We start from the raw sequence: 22,294 nt of genomic DNA, 5'->3' as shown, positions 1-22,294 counted from the left end.
GAGGATAATAGGGTATAAATAGGGCTCTGTGTCTGTCATGGAAGTCGCAGAAATCACAGATTCTGTGACTTTCCGAGACCTCCATGACTTGTGCAGCGGCCAGTGTGGCTGGCTCCAGGGCCAGCTGCTTGGGTGGCCCCAGGAACAGCCACACCAGCTCCTGCTGGAGTGGCTCTGGGACCAGCTGCTGCTCGGACGGGCCCTGGGGACAGCCCGAGCAGCGGCCAGTGCGGCTGGGCCCAGAAACTGCTTAAGCAGCGGCTGGCTCAGGGGACTGCCTGAGTAGCAGTCCCTTGGGCAGCCGGAGCAGCGGCTGCTCGGCACCCCCTGCAGTGGCCCCCCGGGATGCCCCCTGCAGCACCGCACCCCCCCCCACATCAGCAACTGCCCCCTGCAGCAGCACCTCCCCCATCCAATAGTCACGGGTATTTTTAGTAAAGGTCATGGACTGGTCGTGGGCTGTGAATTTTTATTGCCTGTGACCCGTCCATGACCCTTATGAAAAATACCCTTGACGAAATCATAGCCTTAGTTATAAGTAGGGCTGTCGATTAATTGCAGTTAACTCTCATGATTAACTAAAAAATGAATTGCAATTAATCACAGGTTTAATCGCACTGTTAAACAATAGAATACCAACTGAAATTTTTAAATATTTTGGATGTTTTTTCTACATTTTCAAATATTGATTTCAGTTACAACACAGAATACAAATTGTACACTGCTCACTTTGTATTATTTTTATTACAAATATTTGCACAGTAAAGTGATAAAAGAAATAGTTTTTTCAGTTCACTTCATACAAGTACTGTAGTGCAATCTCTTTATTGTGAAAGTGCAACTTACAAATGTAGATTTTTTGTTTTGTTTTGTTACATAGCTGCACTCAAAAACCAAACAATGTAAAACTTTAGAGCCTACAAGTCTACTCAGTCCTACTTCTTGTGCAATCAATTGCTAAGAGAAACAAGTTTGTTTACATTTACAGGAGATAACGCTGCCCACTTCTTATTTACAATGTCACCTGAAAGTGATAACAGATGTTTACATGGCACTTTTTAGCTGGCATTGCAAGGTATTTACGTGCCAGATATGCTAACCATCTGTGTGCCCCTTCCTGCTTTAGCCACCATTCCAGAGGACATGTTTCCATACTGATGACGCTCGTTAAAAAAATGTGTTAATTAAATTTGTGACTGAACTCCTTGGGGGACCATTTATGTCTCCTGCTCTGTGTTTTACCTGCATTCTGCATATATTTCATGTTATAGCAGTCTTGGATGATGACCCAGCATGTTGTTCATTTTAAGAACACTTTCACTGCAGATTTGACAAAACGCAAAGAAAGTACCAGTGTGACATTTCTAAAAATAGCTACAGCACTCAACCCAAGGTTTAAGAATCTGAAGTGCCTTCCAAAATCTGAGAGGGATGAGGTGTGAGGAATGCTTTCAAAAGTCTTAAAAGAGCAACTCTCCGATGTGGAAACTGCAGAACCCGAACCACCAAAAAAGAAAATCAACCTTCTGCTTTTGGCATCTGACTCAGATGATGAAAATGAACATGCATCGGTCCGCTCTGCTGTGGATCATTATTGAGCAGAACCCATCATCAGCATGGACGCATGTCCTCTGGAATGGTGGTTGAAGTATGAAGGGACATATGAAGCTTTATCTCATTTGGCACGTAAATATCTTGTGACGCTGATTAAAAAAGTGCCTTGCAAATGCCTGGTCTCGCTTTCAGATGACATTGTAAACAAGAAGCAGGCAGCATTATCTTCTGCAAATATAAACAAACTTGTCTGTCTGAGCAATTGGCTGAACAAGAAGTAGGATTGAGTGGACTTCTAGGCTCTAAAGTTTTACATTGTTTTATTTTTGAATGCTGTTATTTTTCTACATAACTCTACATTTTCAAGTTCAACTTTCATGATAGAGATTGGACTACAGTACTTGTATTAAGTGAATTGAAAAATACGACTTTATTTTTACAGTGCAAATATTTATAATAAAAATAAATATAAAATGAGCACTGTACACTTTGTATTCTGTGTTGTAATATATTTGAAACTGTGGAAAACATCCAAAATATTTTTATAAATGGTACTCTATTATTAACAGTGCGATTAATCACGATTAATTTTTTTTAATCGCTTGACAGCCCTAGTTATAAGGAACAGTCAGCATGGATTTGTCAGAAACAAATCATGCCAAACCACCTTCATTTCCTCCTCTGATAGGATTACTGAGAACCGCAGCACTAGGTCAACCTGCAAGCAGGTTTCAGGGGGTCCACCAAAATAAATCAGAGAGCATACAAAAATATAAGCCATTCACCTTGTGCTATTTGGACACATTGGGGATAATTTTCCTGCATGATATGCTGAAACCTATTGGCTTCAGCAGGGCCGGAGTTAGGAGGTAGCAAGCAGGGCAATTGGCTGGGGTCCCACGCCACAGGGGGCCCTGCGTGGTGGGGCTCGGGCTTTGGCTTCAACTCCAGGCGGTGGGACTCAGGCCTATTAATATTCTAACATCTCATATTCAGGTTTTTTTAATTTTTGTACCGATATTATCCTTTTTATATGATATATGCGTGCATGTGTGTAACTGCATAACTGTCAGTTTCATACCATTTTTAATCTATCAGATACGCGGAAAAAGGGTGGTTGTGGCCCAGGTGGATCGTGGCGTTTTTACATCATGTTGCGGAGGAAGGTGGGGAGGGACTCGGAAAAGAAAAGGTTGAGAACCTCTGACCTAGCGGATAAGAGGGAAACAGGAGATGCGATATAGCTTGATTTTTAGTAAGGCTTTTGACACAGTTCTGCATGACATTCTATAAGCAAACTAAGGAAATGTGGTCTAACTTAAATTACTGTGTAAGGTGGGTGCACCGCTGGTTGAAAGACCATACTCAAAGAGTAGTTGTCAATAGTTTGCTGTCACAGTAGGAGGGCGTATCTAGTGGGGTTTGGCAGGGGTCAGTCTGGGGTCTGGTACTATTCAGTATTTTCATTAATGACTTGGATAACGGAGTAGAAAGCTGGGAGAGGTTGCGAGGTCTTTGGAGGTCAGGTTTAAAATGCCCTTGACAAATTGGAGAATTTGTCTGAATTCAACAAGATTAAAATTCAATAAAGACAAATGCAAAGTACTTCATAGGAAGGAAAAATCAAATGCACAACAACATTGTCTCACTCTCTTCAGCACTGGTGAGGCCTCAGCTGGAGGACTGTGTCCAATTCTGGGCACCACACTTTAGGAAGGATGTGCACAAATTGGAAAGAGTCCAGAGGAGAGCAACAAAAATGATAAAAGGTTTAGAAAACCTGACCTAGGAGGAAAGGTTAGAAAAACTGGGTGTGGTTAGTCTTGAGAAAAGAAGACTAAGGAGGGAACCAGATAAGTCTTCCAGTATATTAAGGGCTGTTATGAAGAGGATGGTGATCAATTGTTCTGCATGTGCACGGAATGTAGGACAAGAAGTAATAGTCTTAATTTGCAGCAAAGAGATTTAGGTTAGATATTAGGAAAAAAATTCTAACTATAAGGGTAGCAAAGCTTTTGGATAGGCTTCCAAAGGAGGTCGTGGAGTCTCCACCAGTGGAAGCTGTCAGGGATGGTCTAGGCTGACTTGGTGATTCCACAGTGCAGGCGGCTGGACTTACTGACTTCCCGAGGTCCCTGCCAGGTTTACATTTCTATGATTCAATACGCTTATCTGAGATTTAGCTGGGATAGTGTGAGTGGTCTGCTGTCTTTTGCACTTCATATCCTCTAAGCCTATGACTATTGATCTTCTCTGTTAAAGATGGGTGAATGCTGATGGGGAGAGAAAATTCCCTGAATGCTCCTTTGGTCTTTTTTAATTAGTTAGCTTTGACTGTGTTCACATCCCTTTTGTGTATGCTTTCCATTCATTTACTGGCAAGAATGTTCACTGAAATAGCAAATGTTGCAGAATATTCACATAAAACAAAGTTCCAAATGTATAATTGCAAAGGTTTATTTGAGGAACTGGATTCTAAATGTTTTATATATCCAGGCCCCAATTCAGGAAAGCATTTAATCATGTTTCAGCACAGTGCTATGAATAGGGATGTACTGCCGAATTGGGCCCCAGTCAGCGGACAGGACATTCCATGTGACCTGTGTGTCCAATCAAACAGCTTGAACTTCACATATTGAGTAATCACAATGGGCTGTGCATGTAGAAGCTATACACTAAGAACTATTTGCAAAAATTAGTTGGTGAATAAATTTAAATAGGTTTCAGAGTAACAGCCGTGTTAGTCTGTATTCGCAAAAAGAAAAGGAGGACTTGTGGCACCTTAGAGACTAACCAATTTATTAGAGCATAAGCTTTCGTGAGCTACAGCTCACTTCCTCAGATGCATATCGTGGAAACTGCAGCAGGCTTTATATATACACAGAGAATATGAAACAATACCTATTCCCACCCCACTGTCCTGCTGGTAATAGCTTATCTAAAGTGATTTCCAGCACAAATCCAGGTTTTCTCACCCTCCACCCCCCCACACAAATTCACTCTCCTGCTGGTGATAGCCCATCCAAAGTGACAACTCTTTACACAATGTGCATGACAATCAAGCTGGGCTATTTCCTGCACAAATCCAGGTTCTCACATCCCCCCCACCCCCATACACACACAAACTCACTCTCCTGCTGGTAATAGCTCACATTTGAAAATAAAACCATGACCTGCAATTTCAAAAACAAAACAGGTGAAATTAGTTGAATTGTTCATTATGAACTAAGGAGAAGGAGAATTGACTACCGCTCTAGCATGGCTCAGAGGAGGCAGTAGCCTGCTACGGAGGGAGCATATATAGTCCCCGCAGACAATTAGCATGCTTGCTGTAGGGTCCGGACTCTTGCTGTTTGTTCATCCCTATCTCTCCTATGCCCTGCAATTGTAATATGTCTCTATATGTGTCCAGTGTGTATCTGACAGTGGTGCACTTGCATTCCCCTCCAAAGTTGTCCCCTGTAATTAGCTGGCTCCATCGGTTTTGGGCCCCTCTCCTTTTCTGAGGGTGGGCCATTGCTTGTTCAGTAGGGCTTTTTTTGGCGCTCTCCTTGCTTGCAACAATGGGCAAATAAGCTATATTCACAACCTGCACCGACCGCTCCCTATGGTAAGGGTGGGATGTTGCCAAATATTGCTGCTGAAAGTCTCTAAGGCTCTTGAGCCAGTACCCTGAGGCAAAGGTTCCCCAATATTTTTGCTGAGACACCCCCTCCCATGGGAGTCACATAACGGCCCCCCCCCACACACATGCACACTCCTAACTTCTACCTGTCTGGAGCAGAAAGTGACTTATCAATGGAAGCAGGTGACTCATTCCCTGGGTGGTAGCAGGTCCTGGCTGGCTCCATCCTTGGAGGAGCACAGGGTTGCATGGTGCAGAGAGGACCAGGGTTCCTCTCCCTCTGTCCTCTCTGCCCAGAGCCTCTTGCTCTTGAGGGTTTAAAATATGCAGGACTGTAGCTTGCTGAGTTCCCAGGCCAGGGTAGGGCAGCAGTAGGAAGAGTGTGTGGGACTCCCCAGCAGTTGGGGGATAGGGAGTTAGCAGGACAAGCAGTAGGCAGCTGCAGGGGTGCAGTGGGGCTGAGCACCCCACTCAATGCTGAGGACTCTGCATGCTCCCCCACAATGCTGGCCTGCCTTGGCTTTGATATCTGGCTGGCCACAGCCCTGAGCCTCATCTCATGCCCCCCTGATAACCTCATTATGCCATCCCAGGAGGGTGCACCCACAGTTTGAAAACCAATGCCTTAAGTGCATTCTCCCCTTAAGTGCTAGTGTTGTACAATTTCAAGAATGAGGCTTGCTTTCTGGTAAGAGAAATTTACTGACCTTTCTGGAGTTTACACAGGCAGGGTCTTCTATCTTTTGTACACACAGGTAAAATCTGCACACACTGCTCTGTCTTCTTCAAACTCTTAAAAGAAGATAAGGCCCTTAACCAGAAGGCAAACTCTAAAAATATACCAATTAAACAAGTATTAAGGCAGTCTCCAAATTCAACTCTAAATGCAATATTCTGCAATATAAAATCATTTCAGCAATTATAATTATTCCCAGATCTTCACACTAACTCATATACATACATATTGTCCTGACATAGGTTTGCAGCCAGGACCTTCACAACCTCAACACACATTCCTTTAGCTATAGGCGTAACTGCTATGGGAAGCATGCTGTTCTCCTCAGTGAGGGAACAGCTAACCGCGGCCACTGGGAGCTGCGGGGGGCCGTGCCTGCGGATGGTCAATGTCAGCACAATGTCTTGTGGCCCGCAATCAGCTTACCCTGATGGGCCGCATGCAGGCTGCAGGTTGCCCACCACTGCCATAAAGGAAGACAAGACGTATACTTTTGCCAGTAGGTTATACAACTATTTGTGAAATAGCACTGGATTGTTGTGTATCTGGATTCCTGCCTCTGAGAGCAGACTACGGTCTAGTGTTTAGAAACAGCATTGCCAAGCATAATGATGCCCCTCTTTGTATCATCTGTAGGGACTAAATCTGAGACCTTAGAGCATGAGCCATTACCACATGAGTTAAAGGAGCAGGTTTACTAGCATGGAGGCAGTAGCAGACTCATAAACTTATATATGTGCTATAGCCACAACAGGCGTAAAGAGCCACACTGTGTTAATATGGGTTACACCAGGGATCAGCAACCTTTGGCACGCTGCCCATCAGGGAAATCTGCTGGCGGGCCGGGATGGTTTGTTTACCTGCAGTGGGCCGATCACAGCTCCCCCTAGTGGCGGTTTGCTGTTCCCAGGCCAACGGGGGCTGCAGGAAGTGGCAGCCAGCACATCCCTTGGCCCACGCTGCTTCCCGCAGCCCCCATTGGCCTGGAACGGCGAACCGTGACCACTGGGAGCTGCGATCGGCTGAACCTGCAGACGCCGCAGGTAAACAAACTGGCCTGGCTTGCCAGCGGATTTCCCTGACGGGTCGTGTGCCAAAGGTTGCCGATCCCTGGGTTACACAAACACACATACATAAGACTTGGGTCTGTCAATGCTTATCTCTTATATAGCGCTTTTCGTCAGTAGATCTGTAAGTGCTTTCTAAAAGAAGGAAGTATCAGTATCCCTGTTTTACAGATGGGAAAACTGAAGGGAAGTGACTTGCTCAAAGTCATGTAACCCGTCAGCGGCAGATCCAGGAATAGAACCTAGATCTCTGCAGTCCTATTCTTTATGCAGTAAGCCAAGGTTCTGTTCTTAGCTTGGCCTAATGTCAACTTGTGCAACTTCTGAGTTAGCTTCTTTGTAGAACAGGTAAATAATAGACACCTCCCACTCAGGTAGGAATAGGAAGTCTTGGTTAATAAGGGTTGTGAAGCACACAGAAAGAGTAACAGTGGTCAGAGGAAGGTTTGGGACTGGAGCTGGCAGCCTCTTAATCTGCAGCTTAGTGCCCATACCCCTAAGCTATAGGATATTGAGCATTAGCAACTTTTTCCCTCTTTCCCTTCCCCCCTTCCCCACTGCATCCCACCCCTCCCCCTAAAACATGACATGTTACCAGTTCTGTGGGAATTCAACAGTGACACATGAAATGTATGATGTGTGGCAGGTTTGTAGCATGATCCCCTTGCAAACTCTGTTACAAATTCTTGTAATGACTTTTTCTCTCCTGATTTGGCAAAAACATTCCACAAAATCCATCATATATTCCTTGCTTATTTCACTCTTCTCCTCTCCCTCCGCTGCCCTCCCTCTCCAAAGAATTATATTTCCTTAAACTTTCAAGCATTCAGTATTTAATCCATTTTAAATGCTACAGTTAGAGCTGGCACAAACATTTTTTCCCCCTCTCTATGGAAAATTTTTAGACTTTTTTAGCAAAAAATCAAAAACTGGCTGAAAACTGAAAACTTTGATTTGGAAATTCTGCCACAATGCATCATGGGAGTTATAGTTCAGATTTCTCATGTCCCCGTTCTTCCCTATGGAGTGGGCTCCCTGGCAGATGACATCTCCCATGGTGCATCATGGTCTCACTTCTTGCTGAGCCACTGTGGTGCACCATAGGAGCTCCTGGCAATGGTGCATCAGGGCAAATGTAGGCTAGCTGAGGAAACTTTTTAGTTTGGAGCTGAAAATATTTTGGTGGGGTTTTTATTGAAATTTTTAAAATTTTCTGCAGAAAATTTTTTCATGAAAAATTTCATTTGTCAAAAACTCAATTTTCTGTTGAACAGTCTTGATAGAAAACTTTCAATCTGCCTTAGTTATAATGCTGTCTGATAACTTCCCAATACTTTCATGGGGATTTGGAAATGAGCAAAAGGGTAAGTTCTGTAGTTGATACACAGGTATGGGAGATGAGATATGGCTTCTATTCCTGGCTCTGATGTAGACTTTCTCTGGGACTGTGGGTAAATCAACTAAACTCTTTGTGCCTTAGTGCCCCCTTTTGTAAAATGGGGGAAATCATGTTTTTCTACCTCACAAGGGGGTTGAGAAGATTAATCCTATAATATTTAAAAAGCACTTGGTGATCCTTTGATGGATAGTGCCATAGAAGTGCAAAGTAAACAATAAGTTTTTTATCCTGTTTGTTAGTTTCTGACAATATGCATGTTGTTTCATCAAATAACTTTATACTGGCTAAATCCCAACTTTAGTGGACTGGCTTGTGTATATGCAATTCACTGCAATATGCTTCTCTGAATGCACATTTTTGATCTTTCTAAATAAGATAGAGAACATCTTGGGTAGGAGAATGACAGTGAAATAATTTAAGTAGTGTTGGGATGATAAATACATTTAAATAGAGCCGCTTTGAACATTTTCTACTAACCAAAATTTTTTTTTGGATTGGGGAAAAAAGCCTTCAACTGAAACAAAGTGAGTGAGATAATATCTTTTGAATGGACCAACTTTTGTTGGTGGAAAAGACAAGCTTTTGAGTGTCACTTTGACTGAAACAAACATTTTCACAAGACATTAACACTAGGAAAAGGTGGGGAAAAAGTAAAGTTAGAGAGCGTGCGTGGGGCGGGGACCATAATAATTGTAAAGTGAGAGTGGTTCAATCATCCACCCCCTATCAAATCAAAAATTGTGTCTGAAAATTTTCAGAATGATTTTTTTTTTGCCTAAAATCCAAAATATTTAATGGAAAATTTCAAATATCTTTTCAAATTTTTCAGTGAAATATACTTTCCAGTTTTCAACCGGCTCTAGTAAAATTGTAAGTATCTTGCAGTCATTTGGTAGCATATCAATGTTTCATTTGCATCTCACTTGATGGAGGAGTTATAAAATTGCTACTAAAGCTTCTCTTGATTTCAAATGGTAATCAGTTGTTCCACGAGTTAAACCACCCAGAAGTGTGTGCACTACAGTGGTGATACTTAATGCTGGTCTTGACAGCCACCAGTGGCCCTTGCTAGCCTCTCATGTGGCTTTGTTATAGTGTTTGACTCAGGCTTTGGCTTCACTGCCAAAAAGGGTGGTTTTTTTTACAGTGAAATTAATGAAATGTGATGGCTATTCTGTTATAAAATCAAAGCGGAGACAAGACACTTGTAGTTTTACTACAAGGTAGCTAGGCAAGGTTACCATATAACCCAGCCCATGGTTCATCTATCTCACTGTAGTAAAAATTACAGGTGCTTTCTCTCGACTAGGATTTTATAGTGGCATAGATAACACATTCGTTATCCTGCTATAAAAAAAACCCCATACCAGAAAACAACACTTTTTTTTTGTAGTGAAGGTGTGGCCTAAAGTATCATGTAAAGCCCTGATCTTGATATGGTAGTGAGCTCTAGCAAAATGTCTGTCTATGGTACTTATATGGCTCCCATTGCTATAGTTTTTGAGTGCTTATAATCTTTAATATATTTATCCTCACAAAACCCTTGTGAGGCGAGGTAGTGCTATTATTTCTGTTACACAAATGGGTAACTGAAGCAAAGAGATGCTAAGTGACTTGTCCAGGATCACCCTGTATGCTTGTGGCAGAGCAGGGATTAAACCCAGGTCTCAGGCTACTGCCCTAACCAACATACCATCCTTCCTCTATCTACAGTTAAAACAGTCTGCTGGGTTACCTTTGTATTTGTGCTGATGCTGTCTAATGTAAGGTAAAACTGTTCATATTGCAAGCTGCTTGGATAAATGCATTGACTATTTATAATAAACCTAATACATGCAAGTGCGTTCCAAGTACAATCCAGCTTCAATTGTCCAAAGTGGGAAAAGATACTGAACAAGTGAGTAAATTGAGGGAATTTTGAACATATTTAGGAGATATCAGGAGCCATGACTGTCTTTTGGATAACAGGGAGTTTCACATCATCAAGGTTGTACTTGTGTAGTTCTGTGGATGAAATCCTGGCCCCCTTCAAGTCAATGGGAGTTTTGTCATTTGACGTCAGTGGCCCAGGATTTCACTCTTTGTATCTCCAACTGATGACAAAAAGTGATTCTTTCTTTTTTTGAAAGTCGAATGCCACTGTTCTAAAGTGATCATCACTCCCTCTTAAGCTTAGGAAGCTGTGAGGAGAATATACTTGTGAAGGCATCTGTCTAGAACATGTGTACTTCACATGTTATTTTGCACAGTGCATAAAATAACAAATTAACTCAGCTGAAAGAAATGTGTCAAGGCCTCCTGTCTCTAGGAGGGATGCTCCTGCCATATAACTTAGTTGTCCAATTTCTGCTTAATTAGTGAGCTTTTGTATAGAAAATGTACCTGCTCAGGGGAGATGATAGCTGTCCCCTGTAGTTTGATTACATATTGAATGCCTATTACATGGCATCTTTCTGCTTGTGGTGGTGATGTTGTTGTTGTTAATCCTTTTTGTGTGTGTATGTGGCTATTAAAAGTCCTGCATTAGCGTGGTTACTCGGGAATGAAATTACTGGAACCTTGTCGAAGAAGAAGTACATGGAAGGTTTTAAGGCAGAACATTGTAAGGCAAACGCTGCAATTATCTACAGCTGAAAACAAATAGCTTTTAATGTGTCCATTTGTCCAAGAAGGGAAAAGAGAATTATAGACCAGAGCTCCTTTTTTCTCCCCTTTTCTCTTTCTCTCTCTCTCTCTCTCTCTCTCCTCTTTTTCTTTTATACAGTTTATCACCCATAATTTCAGGATGTTTTGTTTCTTTAAGCTGTTTTATCTCTAGGCTTATGAGGTCACTCATGTGTGAATTCTTTTGTTAGTCACCTCACCTTTTGCCTTGATGATAGAAAATTGATCAGGCCTAAAGTACAAGTTCAATAGACAACCCCCTTGGTCCTTTGTCTAGGAGAATAGCTACCATTGAAGGCCATGAGCAGGTTGCTATTAATATGACAGCCTGCTCTATCTCCCACTGTAATTTATAATGAAATACCTAATCTCCATTATTTTGATCCAAGCAGGCGATCCCATGAAAAAGTCTTTTCATCCAGTTCCCAATGGCAGTTACATGAGAAATGGCAAACCAATAATTTTTGTCAAGTTTTTTAAGCCAACAGAAATGCTTTTCCACTGCTACAGTTTCAAAAGGCACAGATAAAGCTCATTCACTGAGATGAATGAAAAAGCCATCTGGGGTTTTTCTTTTTGACTTCCTTTCCTTTTCTCCATCCTTGTAATCAAATTTGAGCAAAATCAAATGGGGCTTTCTATGAAAGTACCTTTTGTTGATCTGAACGAGCTGGTAATTTACAAAATACCCTTCTTTTGTGAGGAAGGCTACAGAAAAAATGAATCAGTAGCTTTTAAAGCTGGGCCTTGGTGGGACTCTAAATGCAGTGAAAGCAGTCTGTGTTGAGAGATTGAAATGCATTTCAAAGCCAGGCCTGAGTCAGGGTACAAGGAAGAACAAACCTATGGGCATTTTATAGGAAGAAAAATGTGAATGGAAAGGGAAAGAGAGAGAGAGAGAGGGAAAAATGTGGATAATACATTAATCATTATTTTGGAGATTCGGTCTTCCTTACTGACATACACTGTGTAACTAGTGATATAGAACTTGGATTTTTGGTCTATTCACGGTGTCCCAACATTTTGAGTCTTTCACTGTTTTAAAGTTTGGGAGTCATGGATCCTTGAAGACTGCTGGACTATGTTTAAATATATATATTTTTTTCAGCTTTACTTTTTTACCTTGCCTGTGGAATATTTTGAGAAAAAGAACTTGCAGAAAATCTAGAGCTTCTCTTCAGTATATTAATATTTATTATTTTATTGTATTTCTGTCTACCAGATTTCCTAGTGGTTACTGTTTCCCATTGTCTCAAAACCAAAGGACAAAGTGGACATCTAACGAATAGTAAGTTTGTGCATTGTTTTTATTAATATTTCATGTTAAATCTAGTGAAGCTGAAAGGATTAGATTAATTGCAAATGCCATATTGCTAACACTGCTGTTATGCAGCAGTATGCATTTATTAATATGTAATATACCAGTTCTGATTGAACTGTTTCTATATCCTTGTTTTTTTTACTATAGCTGCATGCTTTTATAGCAGTATTGGTAATAGTACTGATATATTACATATATATACAGAGGATAGTACAGCATGTGAAAATGCCACACATGGAGTTATGCATAATTGTGCAAACCTAGTCCATAGTTTTATTCTTCTCACCTTTACAGACTTGCATAGATTGCTAAATTGCTGCTCACTTCTCCACTTATGTGTTTATGGATATCAATACATTTTTAAAAGAGCTTTCTGACGGCACATGATATAAGCTTGCTGGCAACAATTATTGTTTCTCCTTTACAACAATCCACAGACACAGTGGAAATTCTGATGTTGGAAACTTACTGGTTTAGTCTGTGTTTTATATTATACACTGGAGAAAATGTATAAATGTTACAGCCTATCAAAGATCTTACCATTAACACTTTGCAAGTAAAATGTGAAAAAAAAAACTGCACTGATATTTAATTATACCTAGGTTAATGAAAACTTTAAGTGAGTTGAATATCTTGATAATATTTCAGTCATGAACTATTCTTTGGTTTGGATGAAATGGTATGAAGTATATTTTGTGTTGTTTTCATGTTTTGGTTGGCAATCATTGTGAATACATGTGTGTAATATTGTGACATCAACTTAGAAAGCATATTATGGGAAGTCATACATGGTGAACATTTTCTGTCCTTTTGTGGTCTTTAATATTACCAAATCATCAGAGGAACCATGTGCAGTTTATATAGATCTGGTTTAATGGATGATTAGATTCCAAATAATTTAATAAAGGTCTTCTAAAGTGCTTGCTCTATCTTATCAGACATCTCCAATCCAATCAGAGTGTCAGGAAGTCACTTTCATACCTGAATATATTTTCCACTCCTAGTTCCTTCTATCCCTTTTCAATTTCCTACAACATTTATCATCTCACATGGTTTTGAGCCATTTGCTGCCTCCTAATGACTGACTTATAAAACAGCAAAAATGGTATATTTCTAAGAGGTTTTTTTGGAAATAGTTAAGATCTGCAGCAGTGACAGTCTGTCACTCTTCATACTTCTTGACTTGAAAGAAAAGAGATACATGAAATTAATAGCTACGCTATCTAATATGATGTTGGATCATCATGACTTGTCGATTGAGGAGATACAATAGCTATTGTAGTCTCCTCATACTCTTATGTGAAGGTGGTAAATAACACTGTGGGGGAGGCCTGCTAAACCCAGGGTTGTGAGTTCAATCCTTGAGGGGGCCATTTAGGGATCTGGGGCAAAAATTGGGGATTGGTCCTGCTTTGAGCAGGGGGGTGGACTAGATGACCTCCCGAGGTCCCTTCCAACCCTGATATTCTATGAAAACTTCCCTATTCACTTTCTTCACACCATTCATGATTTGGAGGGGAGGGATAGCTCAGTGGTTTGAGCATTGGCCTGCTAAACCCAGGGTTGTGAGTTTAATCCTTGAGGGGGCCATTTAGGGATCTGGGGCAGAAATTGGGGGATTGGTCCTGCTTTGAGCAGGGGGTTGGACTAAATGGCCTCCTGAGGTCCCTTCCAACCCTGATATTCTATGATTTTATTGAATAAGTGGGAAAATTTCTTACAATTATGTAATCTTGGATAAATTTAATTGACTTATTTTGCTTTGGATAGAATCGCTTATAACAAAAGAAGATTTGCTCTACAAAAGTGGCTTATATATTGACAATCAAGAATGTTTGTTTATTTTGGCAAAATTATGGACTTAAAATTCACTTGTCTCCTGGCTTTTTAGATAGTTTGAGTCTGTTTAGCCCCCCTCCACACATACCTTTTAAAACAGTATTAAGATATAGCCTCCATAAATTAATGTAGCAGAGAGAACACATTTCAGTTAAGTATTTAATACTGAAGACAGTATTAAAACAAGATAGTGCTGTCTCCATGGTATTACCTGATCTCAGGGATTGTCTTCTTATGTGCACAGCACACAGCACAATGAAGCCCCCATTCTGCTTGGGAAGTTTGGGACCTATCACAATACAGATAAATAAAGAATAACAACATTTACATTTCAATCTTGGGCCATATAGTTGGAGGCAAAGGTTCTCCCCACGCTACTTTTTCCCTTTTATTAACTTGCCTAAGGTTAAAGAGTGGAGCAGAGTTTAGAGCAGAGGACTACGCCTCCATTCAGTGTTTCTCATCCTGACTCTGCTACTGACTTTTCGTGTGACTCTGGACAAGTCTCCTAACCTGTCTGTGACTCGGTTCATCCTTCTGCATAATGGTTATAATACCCACTTTGCATTAATATTTGTGGGTTAATATCTGTAAAGCACTTTGGTCCCCTATCTAAGGATCTCTATCTTTCAAGATGTGGAAGCCCTCCATCTGCCATTGCCTTAAATGAGAATTAAGGGTGTTTAGCATCTTGTGAGATCAACTTCGTGGATGGCCCTACTGAAGCATTACTCTAGAACAGCTTTTGTAATAAAGATGCCCTGCATCACCTGTTGCTAATACTCTTATGGATAAGGGATTCTTGGCAACAGAATGGCCTAAACTTTCAGACGAATGTGCATGCAGTTGTTTGCCTAATTTTCATGCATAATTAGCACATTCTTTTTAATATACAGTATTGGCCTTTCAGAAGAGAACCATTGTAATAGCAAAGGGAGGGGAAAAGAAGCTATGTTAAAAAAGTAACAAACTACCTCCCTTGGAGGACTTATAGTCTGAGAACACAAACCAGTTTAGTTCAAACAACAAGGAAATGCACGCTGTGGTGAGTGGTCTCGTCATATAGTAAGCCCAATAGTTAGGGGGGCTGCCAGCTTCATTGAACTACATTGTATATATCGGTTGTTGATCAAATTTGACCCCTGCTGAATTGGGATGGGATGGAGCAGAGTATTAAATTGCACCTCAGCAGCCTAAAACCCCCAATGCCTTGATGTTTCTAGCCACTGAAGCAGCAAGAGATGGGGCAGAAGAGGATAATTCCAGGGCTTCATGTACCCTCCAGGGTCTGGACTCCCTACAAGAAATGTTTCCTTCAGGCTGAATTCTTCACAGTCGCTGAGATTATTTAGGGCCTCCTACCCTATCATGGTGAATGTAGGTGGGGTTGCATGATGCTGCTGGCCTGCTCCTTATGAAAAATGCTCCCAGGAAGAACCATTTCAAAATTGGTAAAGTGCCTCTTCAAGTATTGTTGGTTTTGATTGTTCCTTAAAAAGGAAAAGAAGGGGCGGAAAAGGGGCAGAAAGTAATGGAAACAGGGCAGGAGTAGGGTAAACATGAAGTAATGGGAAGAGGTACCCAGAGTGATGAGGAAATACTGAGATGGGTAAGGGCTCTTAGCACTTTAATGTCCTCTAATCCCAGAACTTCTTTTGGAGGTCCTCACCACCAACTGGATTCATTGACATGGAGCTACGTGCTTTAGGCACTGTGAAGTGGTTGGCTGGGTTTCCATTATCCAGCCAATAACAAGGGCTTTTTTAAACTTGATTTTATCAGCACATCATTGACACCCTTCAATGGAAACAGATTAATAAAAGAAATATAAGCTTTTTTTCTGCTAACTGCAGTATATGTTGGCCAGAACACTGGTAAGTTAGGACTTGTTTCTGGGATGTGGGATGCAGAACAGTGGTTCGGAACAACTGGGGCAAGAGGTCCGCATAGTGAATATAAAAATTGTTCTCCAGCATGACCCACATACTCCACTTTTCTCTAACATGACCTCATGTTAAAACAGCCCCCCCCAAAAAAAAAGTTTCAAGAACTCCCCTCATAGTTTTGAGTCCCCTTCCCTTTTCATTTAGTTATAAAAATGGGCAGATGTTTGCAGCTGCCAGGTGGGGAACACATGGCATAACCTAACGGCCTATCCCTGTAATACAAGAAGAGGCACCCTTGCAGATTGTTTGTAGATTTACTTATGTGATATTATGTAACATATGCATTTCCTCCAGTCAAGGAGTGAGCCGTACACGAAATAACAGCACAGTTGCAAAATGGACTTGAAACTGCATTAGAATCATAGAATATCCAGGTTGGAAGGGACCTCAGGAGGTCATCTAGTCCAACCCCCTGCTCAAAGCATTAATTGTAAATGATTATATCAGATGCTAGAACAGTGATGCAAACAATTTTTAAACTGGCAAAACTGACTAGGTTGGTAATCAAGTTCTCATGGAAAAAATATATTTGGAATTTTTGCCCCATTCTCTTTGCTACAGTGAAATGACATTTTGCCTATGTTTAAAAACCAGAAAACAAAAAAGTTTACCTGGCAAAACTATGTAAGGCCTGGATCTTAAAGGCCTTGAAGACCCATATCTGAAAAAACTCTTACAAAACCATTTGGGGTGGGAGGAGGGTAGGTTGTGGCTCTTCATGGTCTCTGGGGCCATTTTATTTATTTCCACGTCTGGTTGGCTAGTCGAGTGTCAGGTGACACCTACTGAGGATGGAGTCATGTCGTTCGTGACAGTATGACTCTCAGAAGCTAGTGATTTTATATTTAATCTTTTGTAAACACTGTTAAACAATTATTTTATGGCCAGCTCTACAGTCCCTTAAGAAGAGGGAGGATGATGCAACACATTCTCCTTTTTACCAATAGAGTCCTGTTAAGAATTGCAGTTCAAATAAAATATCTCGGTGTCTTCCTCTCAGGCTGTGTCCTTTGTTTGAGTTAATAGAACTCACCAAAATATGAAGTACAGACTACAGGAAGTACTTATGTGGCCTCCATCAGCATAGTATCTGAGCACCTCACAATTTTTAATGTATTTATCCTCCCAGCACTCCTGTGCAGTAGGGAAGTACCATTATCCCCATTTTCTAGAAGGGGAATGGAGAGGGTTAGTGACTTTCCCAAGACTATACAGGAAATCTGTGCTAGAGCAGGGACTTAACCCAAGGTCTCCCGAGTTGTAGCCTAGCGCCCTTAGCCAGTGGACCGTTCATCTGACCCTGACTCTGTAAATAAACATTTTAACTGTGTTTCTGTGTTGACCTGCTGTACCTTGGTGTACCCATAAAGTTCCCAAACAGTGCAGCCCCTCCAATATGGGAAGTATGTCATGGGTGTGCCAGTTTTTCTGCTTCTCTGAAAGAGAGTGAGTGTGAATGTAATAGCATCACCAGCAACATGATGTGAGACCTGAACTGTAATAGTTAAGATACTGAGATAAAAAGGAAGAGGTAGACTCTGCTTGCGGCAGGAATTACTGCTTCCTTACAGGCTGGCTGCTTGTTGCATGATCGACCTGCAGCCTAGTCTACTCTAACTGGTGCAGAAAATGAATGTGTGAATTCAGGAGAATACCATCGTCAGGCCACTTGCAGAGCGTGATGTGATTTAATGCTGTTCCCTAAAAGATATTTCTGACTCTTTGCCACCTGCCATATCTCCCAAGATGGGAGTTAACCCATTTTACATGCCAAATACTGGAAAAGGATGTGTGTGTATTTATGAAGAAGTCCCTAGTATTATTCAGTGGCATTCACTCTCTGGGACAGGTGGAATTTTAAATTTTTAGGATCCAGAACTGTACTAATCTACTTAATTCCTGTCATTAATGTATTATGTGCTCTGTCAGCCATTCTGAGACCTTTAACTCCTAATAGAATGATCTTATTTCTATGATAGCTTGTTTGCACATAGTTTTTCTATATTCTTCTAACTGGCTACTAATATCAGTTTTAGATATTAATGCCTATAAACATGATTTTGCTTTCCAATAGTCTCTCTTCTTGACCCAGTCCTAGTTCATAAGTTCAGTCTTTATGGTTTGATGGACCAACACCTTGTAATGGTGATTGTTTCCCATCTTAGAGGAACTGATCTGGGCAAATTATCCTGGGCTGGGCACTGGCTAAAAATTGTGATGTAGGTTGATTATATGATGAAAAGAAGTGACCCTACTGTCTGAGTGTTATTACTTGGCTTTACAGTGTTGGATAGTGGAACAAAAGATCCTTGAACCACTGTTGCTGCTGTGTTGTTGTGTACCTACACTCATGGGCAGGGAGGAAGCTGTGGCAGGTTGCAATCTCCGTGTGTAGTTAAAAAAAGAAAAAAAAAGAGAAAAAACGACAACTCAGGAGCAAGTTGGAACAAAAGGTTTAATTTCTAAGATGTATACAATTTTGATTGAAAAAGATGTGGATAAGAAAACTAGCCAAATGGAAAGATGGGAGAGAGAATTGGACAAAGAAGCTGATCTGGATGAATGGGTCTCTATATCTTCAATTTGTGTAGCTCATAAAGAAAATATTTATAAATGACTGTGTGGGTGGCATTTGGCTCCAGTTAAAACCCTTCATATCTTTGCTACATACTTGCATGTGCGGCCTGGGAATTTGACGGTTTGGGGAGCATAGTATTAAAGAGATTCATCTTATGACAAAATGTCGGCTTCCTAGAGATCCCCTGACCTTCTTGCTTAATGCTCCAGTCAAGGATCTACATTTTAAACAGAGCAAGAAGTTTCCTTTTTTACTATTTGTACTAGACTTTGTATTGCACATCGTTGCAAAATGTGACCCCTCCTCCGATAGAATTGTGGTATAGTAAAATAGGGGCAGTCATAGAATCCTAGAGTATTAGGGTTGGAAGAGACCTCAGGAGGTCATCTAGTCCAACCCCCTGCTCAAAGCAGGACCAACCCCTACTAAATCATCCCAGCCAGAGCTTTGTCAAGCCGGGCCTTAAAAACCTCTAAGGATAGAGATTCTATCACCTCCCTAGGTAACCCATTCCAGTGCTTCACCACCCTCCTAGTGAAATAGTGTTTCCTCATATCCAACCTAGACCTTTCCCACTGCAACTTGAGACCATTGCTTCTTGTTCTGTCATCTGCCACCACTGAGAACAGCCTAGCTCCATCCTCTTTGGAACCCCCCTGCAGGTAGTTAAAGGCTGCTATCAAATCCCCCCTCACTCTTCTCTTCTGCAGACTAAATATAATGGAACAGTTTTCCCACCAAGTAGGTACACAAGAGAAGAGCCAAAAAGAGGAAAAGCATTTAGAAATTTGGTCACCCTTTTTAGTGTGTTCAGAGGAAGAGGGCTCTGCAGCCAGCAAGTCAGAATCTTTAGCCAGGTTCTTTTGAATATTAACCTGATCCTGAATAAGTAATGTATGATGTAGTATGTTTACATATTATTGTAACTTTGCATTAATAAACAGTTATGAAGGTCTCCCAAAACCAAAGGTATTTTGTTTCCCAGGAAGTCAATTTCTTGCTACCTGGCAATGTGCAGCAGAAACTGGAGGGGTAGATAGGCAGTGTGTATAGTCTATCAGAAGCTGCAATGGCCTAACAGGTTGACAAGCTTCAAGACTTTAGACAGGAATGCCGTGTTCTTCTGTTAAACCACACCAGGCTTTGGTGCTACAACTCTGCATTGATATCCAGGGTAACAATTGCTCAGTTGTGCTGGCAAGTAGGTGCAGTTAGTTGTAACTTGCTTTTAAGAAATGTGGAGTGTCTTTATGGGTAAGAAGTGATCCTGGCATGAATCCACGGGAACACCCACGCTGTGAGAGAAAGCTTAGGCTACAGTTTATGATGAGGTTGTTTTGAATTACAAGTAAAGTCCCAGGAAGATGGGTGAGTTTGGACACTATTAAGTTGGGGTCTGTATACTCTGTTGTGGATAGGGTAGAGAGTCAGACTGTTTTTAAAATAACCCCAGGTTGCTGCACATAGAATGTATAGAGACGTGGCTCTTTAGGCCAAGAGAGCTGCATATAAGTGAACGGAACTTTGCAGCAGATTATAATGGGTCTGAAATGCTCTTTCAGTCTCCCTGTTCACTAAAGGTTGTGTGAACTGCTAGACATGCCCTGCTGATGTGATCCCCCTATGGAAGTCTACTGTCAGACCCAAATATCTCTGGTACTCTGTTCCCCAAAGTGATACTTATTTCAGTAGTTAATCATGCATGGGGCTATAGCTGTTTTTGACAAGTTTCTGTTGCTGGCCAAATTTCCCAATATTGGGGCTTTGTGCAAAGTGACACTATATCTGTAATTTTGCCTCTAGATTTTGAGGGAAAAGAAAAATATTGCATTTGCAACTCCCTTCTCTGCTTAGAAACTAAAGAAGAAGGATGATCCAGTAGGTAAGTGTTAGCCTGGAATTTGGGAGACCTAGATTGCTATTCCCTGCTCTGCCACAGACTTCCTATATGACCTTGGGCAAGTCATTTAGTCTCTCTCACTCTGCCTCAATTCCCCATATGTAAAATGGGGTTAATAGCACCTCCCAACCTCACAGGGGTGTTTTGAAGACAAATACATTAAAGATTGAAAGGTGCTCAGCTATTACAGTCATGGGAGCCATATAAGTACTTAAGATTGAGAGAAAGTACACCAGCCTCTTGGTATGTTATCAGGGACTGCAGGTCTTGAACCCTGGACCGAAGGGCTCTTAAGTGCCAGGGCACTCAAAGCTGCCACATAGTGACCTACTAATGCTTGTCAGAATAAAAGCTGAACTCTGACAGAGGACTACAGTCTTGGGAGCTGATTGGCAGAACGGTGGAGGTCATGATTAGTTCCCACCTTCCATTTAAACCATGCACAGGACCAGGAAGTTATCCATGCAACTGGGTTCCCTTTGCTTAAGACAGCTTCCCCTGCAATACCTGGTTCTACTGTCTGACTCTGATCTTTTGGTAACCTGATCCTGCCTGCCTCCTGACTCTCAGTGTTGACATCTGGCCTGCTTCAGACTCCAGCTTCTTGGTATCTAACTCTTGACTTCTGCTCTGACCATTAGTCAGAAGGCTTACTTTCCGGTTCTGACATACATCTCTTGGGTAAAAAAAGTGAAATTCCAAAGGTTTAGTTCCATTTGGATAAACATCCTACATTTTGTACATTTTCCTAAATCCCTGACATTTATAGTGTGGTGCTAATCTGAACAGTAGCTGTGGAAGTCTGGACACTTCTAAAATCAAACCCCTTTATTTATCCAGAGTCAAATCTGCTGACTTGAGTGAAGAAATACGTCTTTGCTATTGCTAGCTCTGCAGAACCAATACACCTCTATGAGAGTTCACTCTCTTGTTTTCTGGTTCGTACACCATCAGTAGGGTAATGAACTCATCTCCAGGTGCAGAGCAAATTTGTGCAAACCCATTGTCTTCTAATGCTGCCCTCTGTTATACTTGTGCTCTTCCACTGACAGTAGTTCCAGCTGGGTGCAACTGAAGGCATAACTTGAAGCCAATGGGGCTGCCTAGTATAACAGGGATGCAGTTGCCTGGTGTAGGTATGCAGAATCTTTATTATTGGGGGTGATGCATGAGTCAGAAAACCCATCATGACTTCCAGATGAGTTTGCAGGGTGGGAAATTGGAAAAACCAGCTCTCTCATTGTAAACTGAGTACACTTCTGAAAGTGTGGGATAACATTAATGTGGAACCCCTAAAGTGCTATGTTTAGAGAATATGACTCTGTCCTTCAAAAACTGGCCCCAGCATCCTCATAACTTTGGTAACTCAGCTCTCCAGATTTTCTGAATAGTCTTCCTTTTGTCCCTCCAGCTGTCCGCAGCAAGCATGCTTGTGTTAATTTATGAAATGTTTCAGATCTCTGAGCCTTCTAAACTTCTTTTGGTGAAAGCCTGGAATGCCCAGCATGCTGCCGAACCACAAGTGCCCAAGATAGAAGCACCAAGAGCCTGTCTAAAGGGGTTACCAGACATGGTGAAGAGGCAATGATAAATGTTCAGTATGAGCAGTGGGGTAAGGGCTGCAGAATAGGCTGGCATCTGTTTTGACGGGGGAGGTATATTTAT

At 41.4% G+C, this 22,294-nt stretch overlaps 1 protein-coding gene across 3 annotated transcripts in view; it reads left to right on the top strand.

Annotated features, from left to right (window-relative positions):
- LOC311526573 (uncharacterized protein) overlaps positions 1-22,294 on the top strand; it is a 255,395-nt gene that overhangs the window by 32,646 nt on the left and 200,455 nt on the right. For all 3 annotated transcript variants that reach the window (XM_084639741.1, XM_084639740.1, XM_084639742.1), the window contains exon 2: positions 12,268-12,333. In XM_084639741.1, the coding sequence (XP_084495867.1) occupies positions 12,268-12,333 (66 nt within the window). The remainder of the gene's footprint in view (positions 1-12,267; positions 12,334-22,294) is intronic.

The sequence above is a fragment of the Lepidochelys olivacea genome (genome assembly GCF_965140295.1).
Source record: "Lepidochelys olivacea isolate rLepOli2 genome assembly, chromosome: 9".
In the NCBI taxonomy this organism is placed as follows: Eukaryota; Metazoa; Chordata; order Testudines; family Cheloniidae; genus Lepidochelys; species Lepidochelys olivacea.
This window is presented reverse-complemented; position numbering and strand designations above follow the sequence as displayed.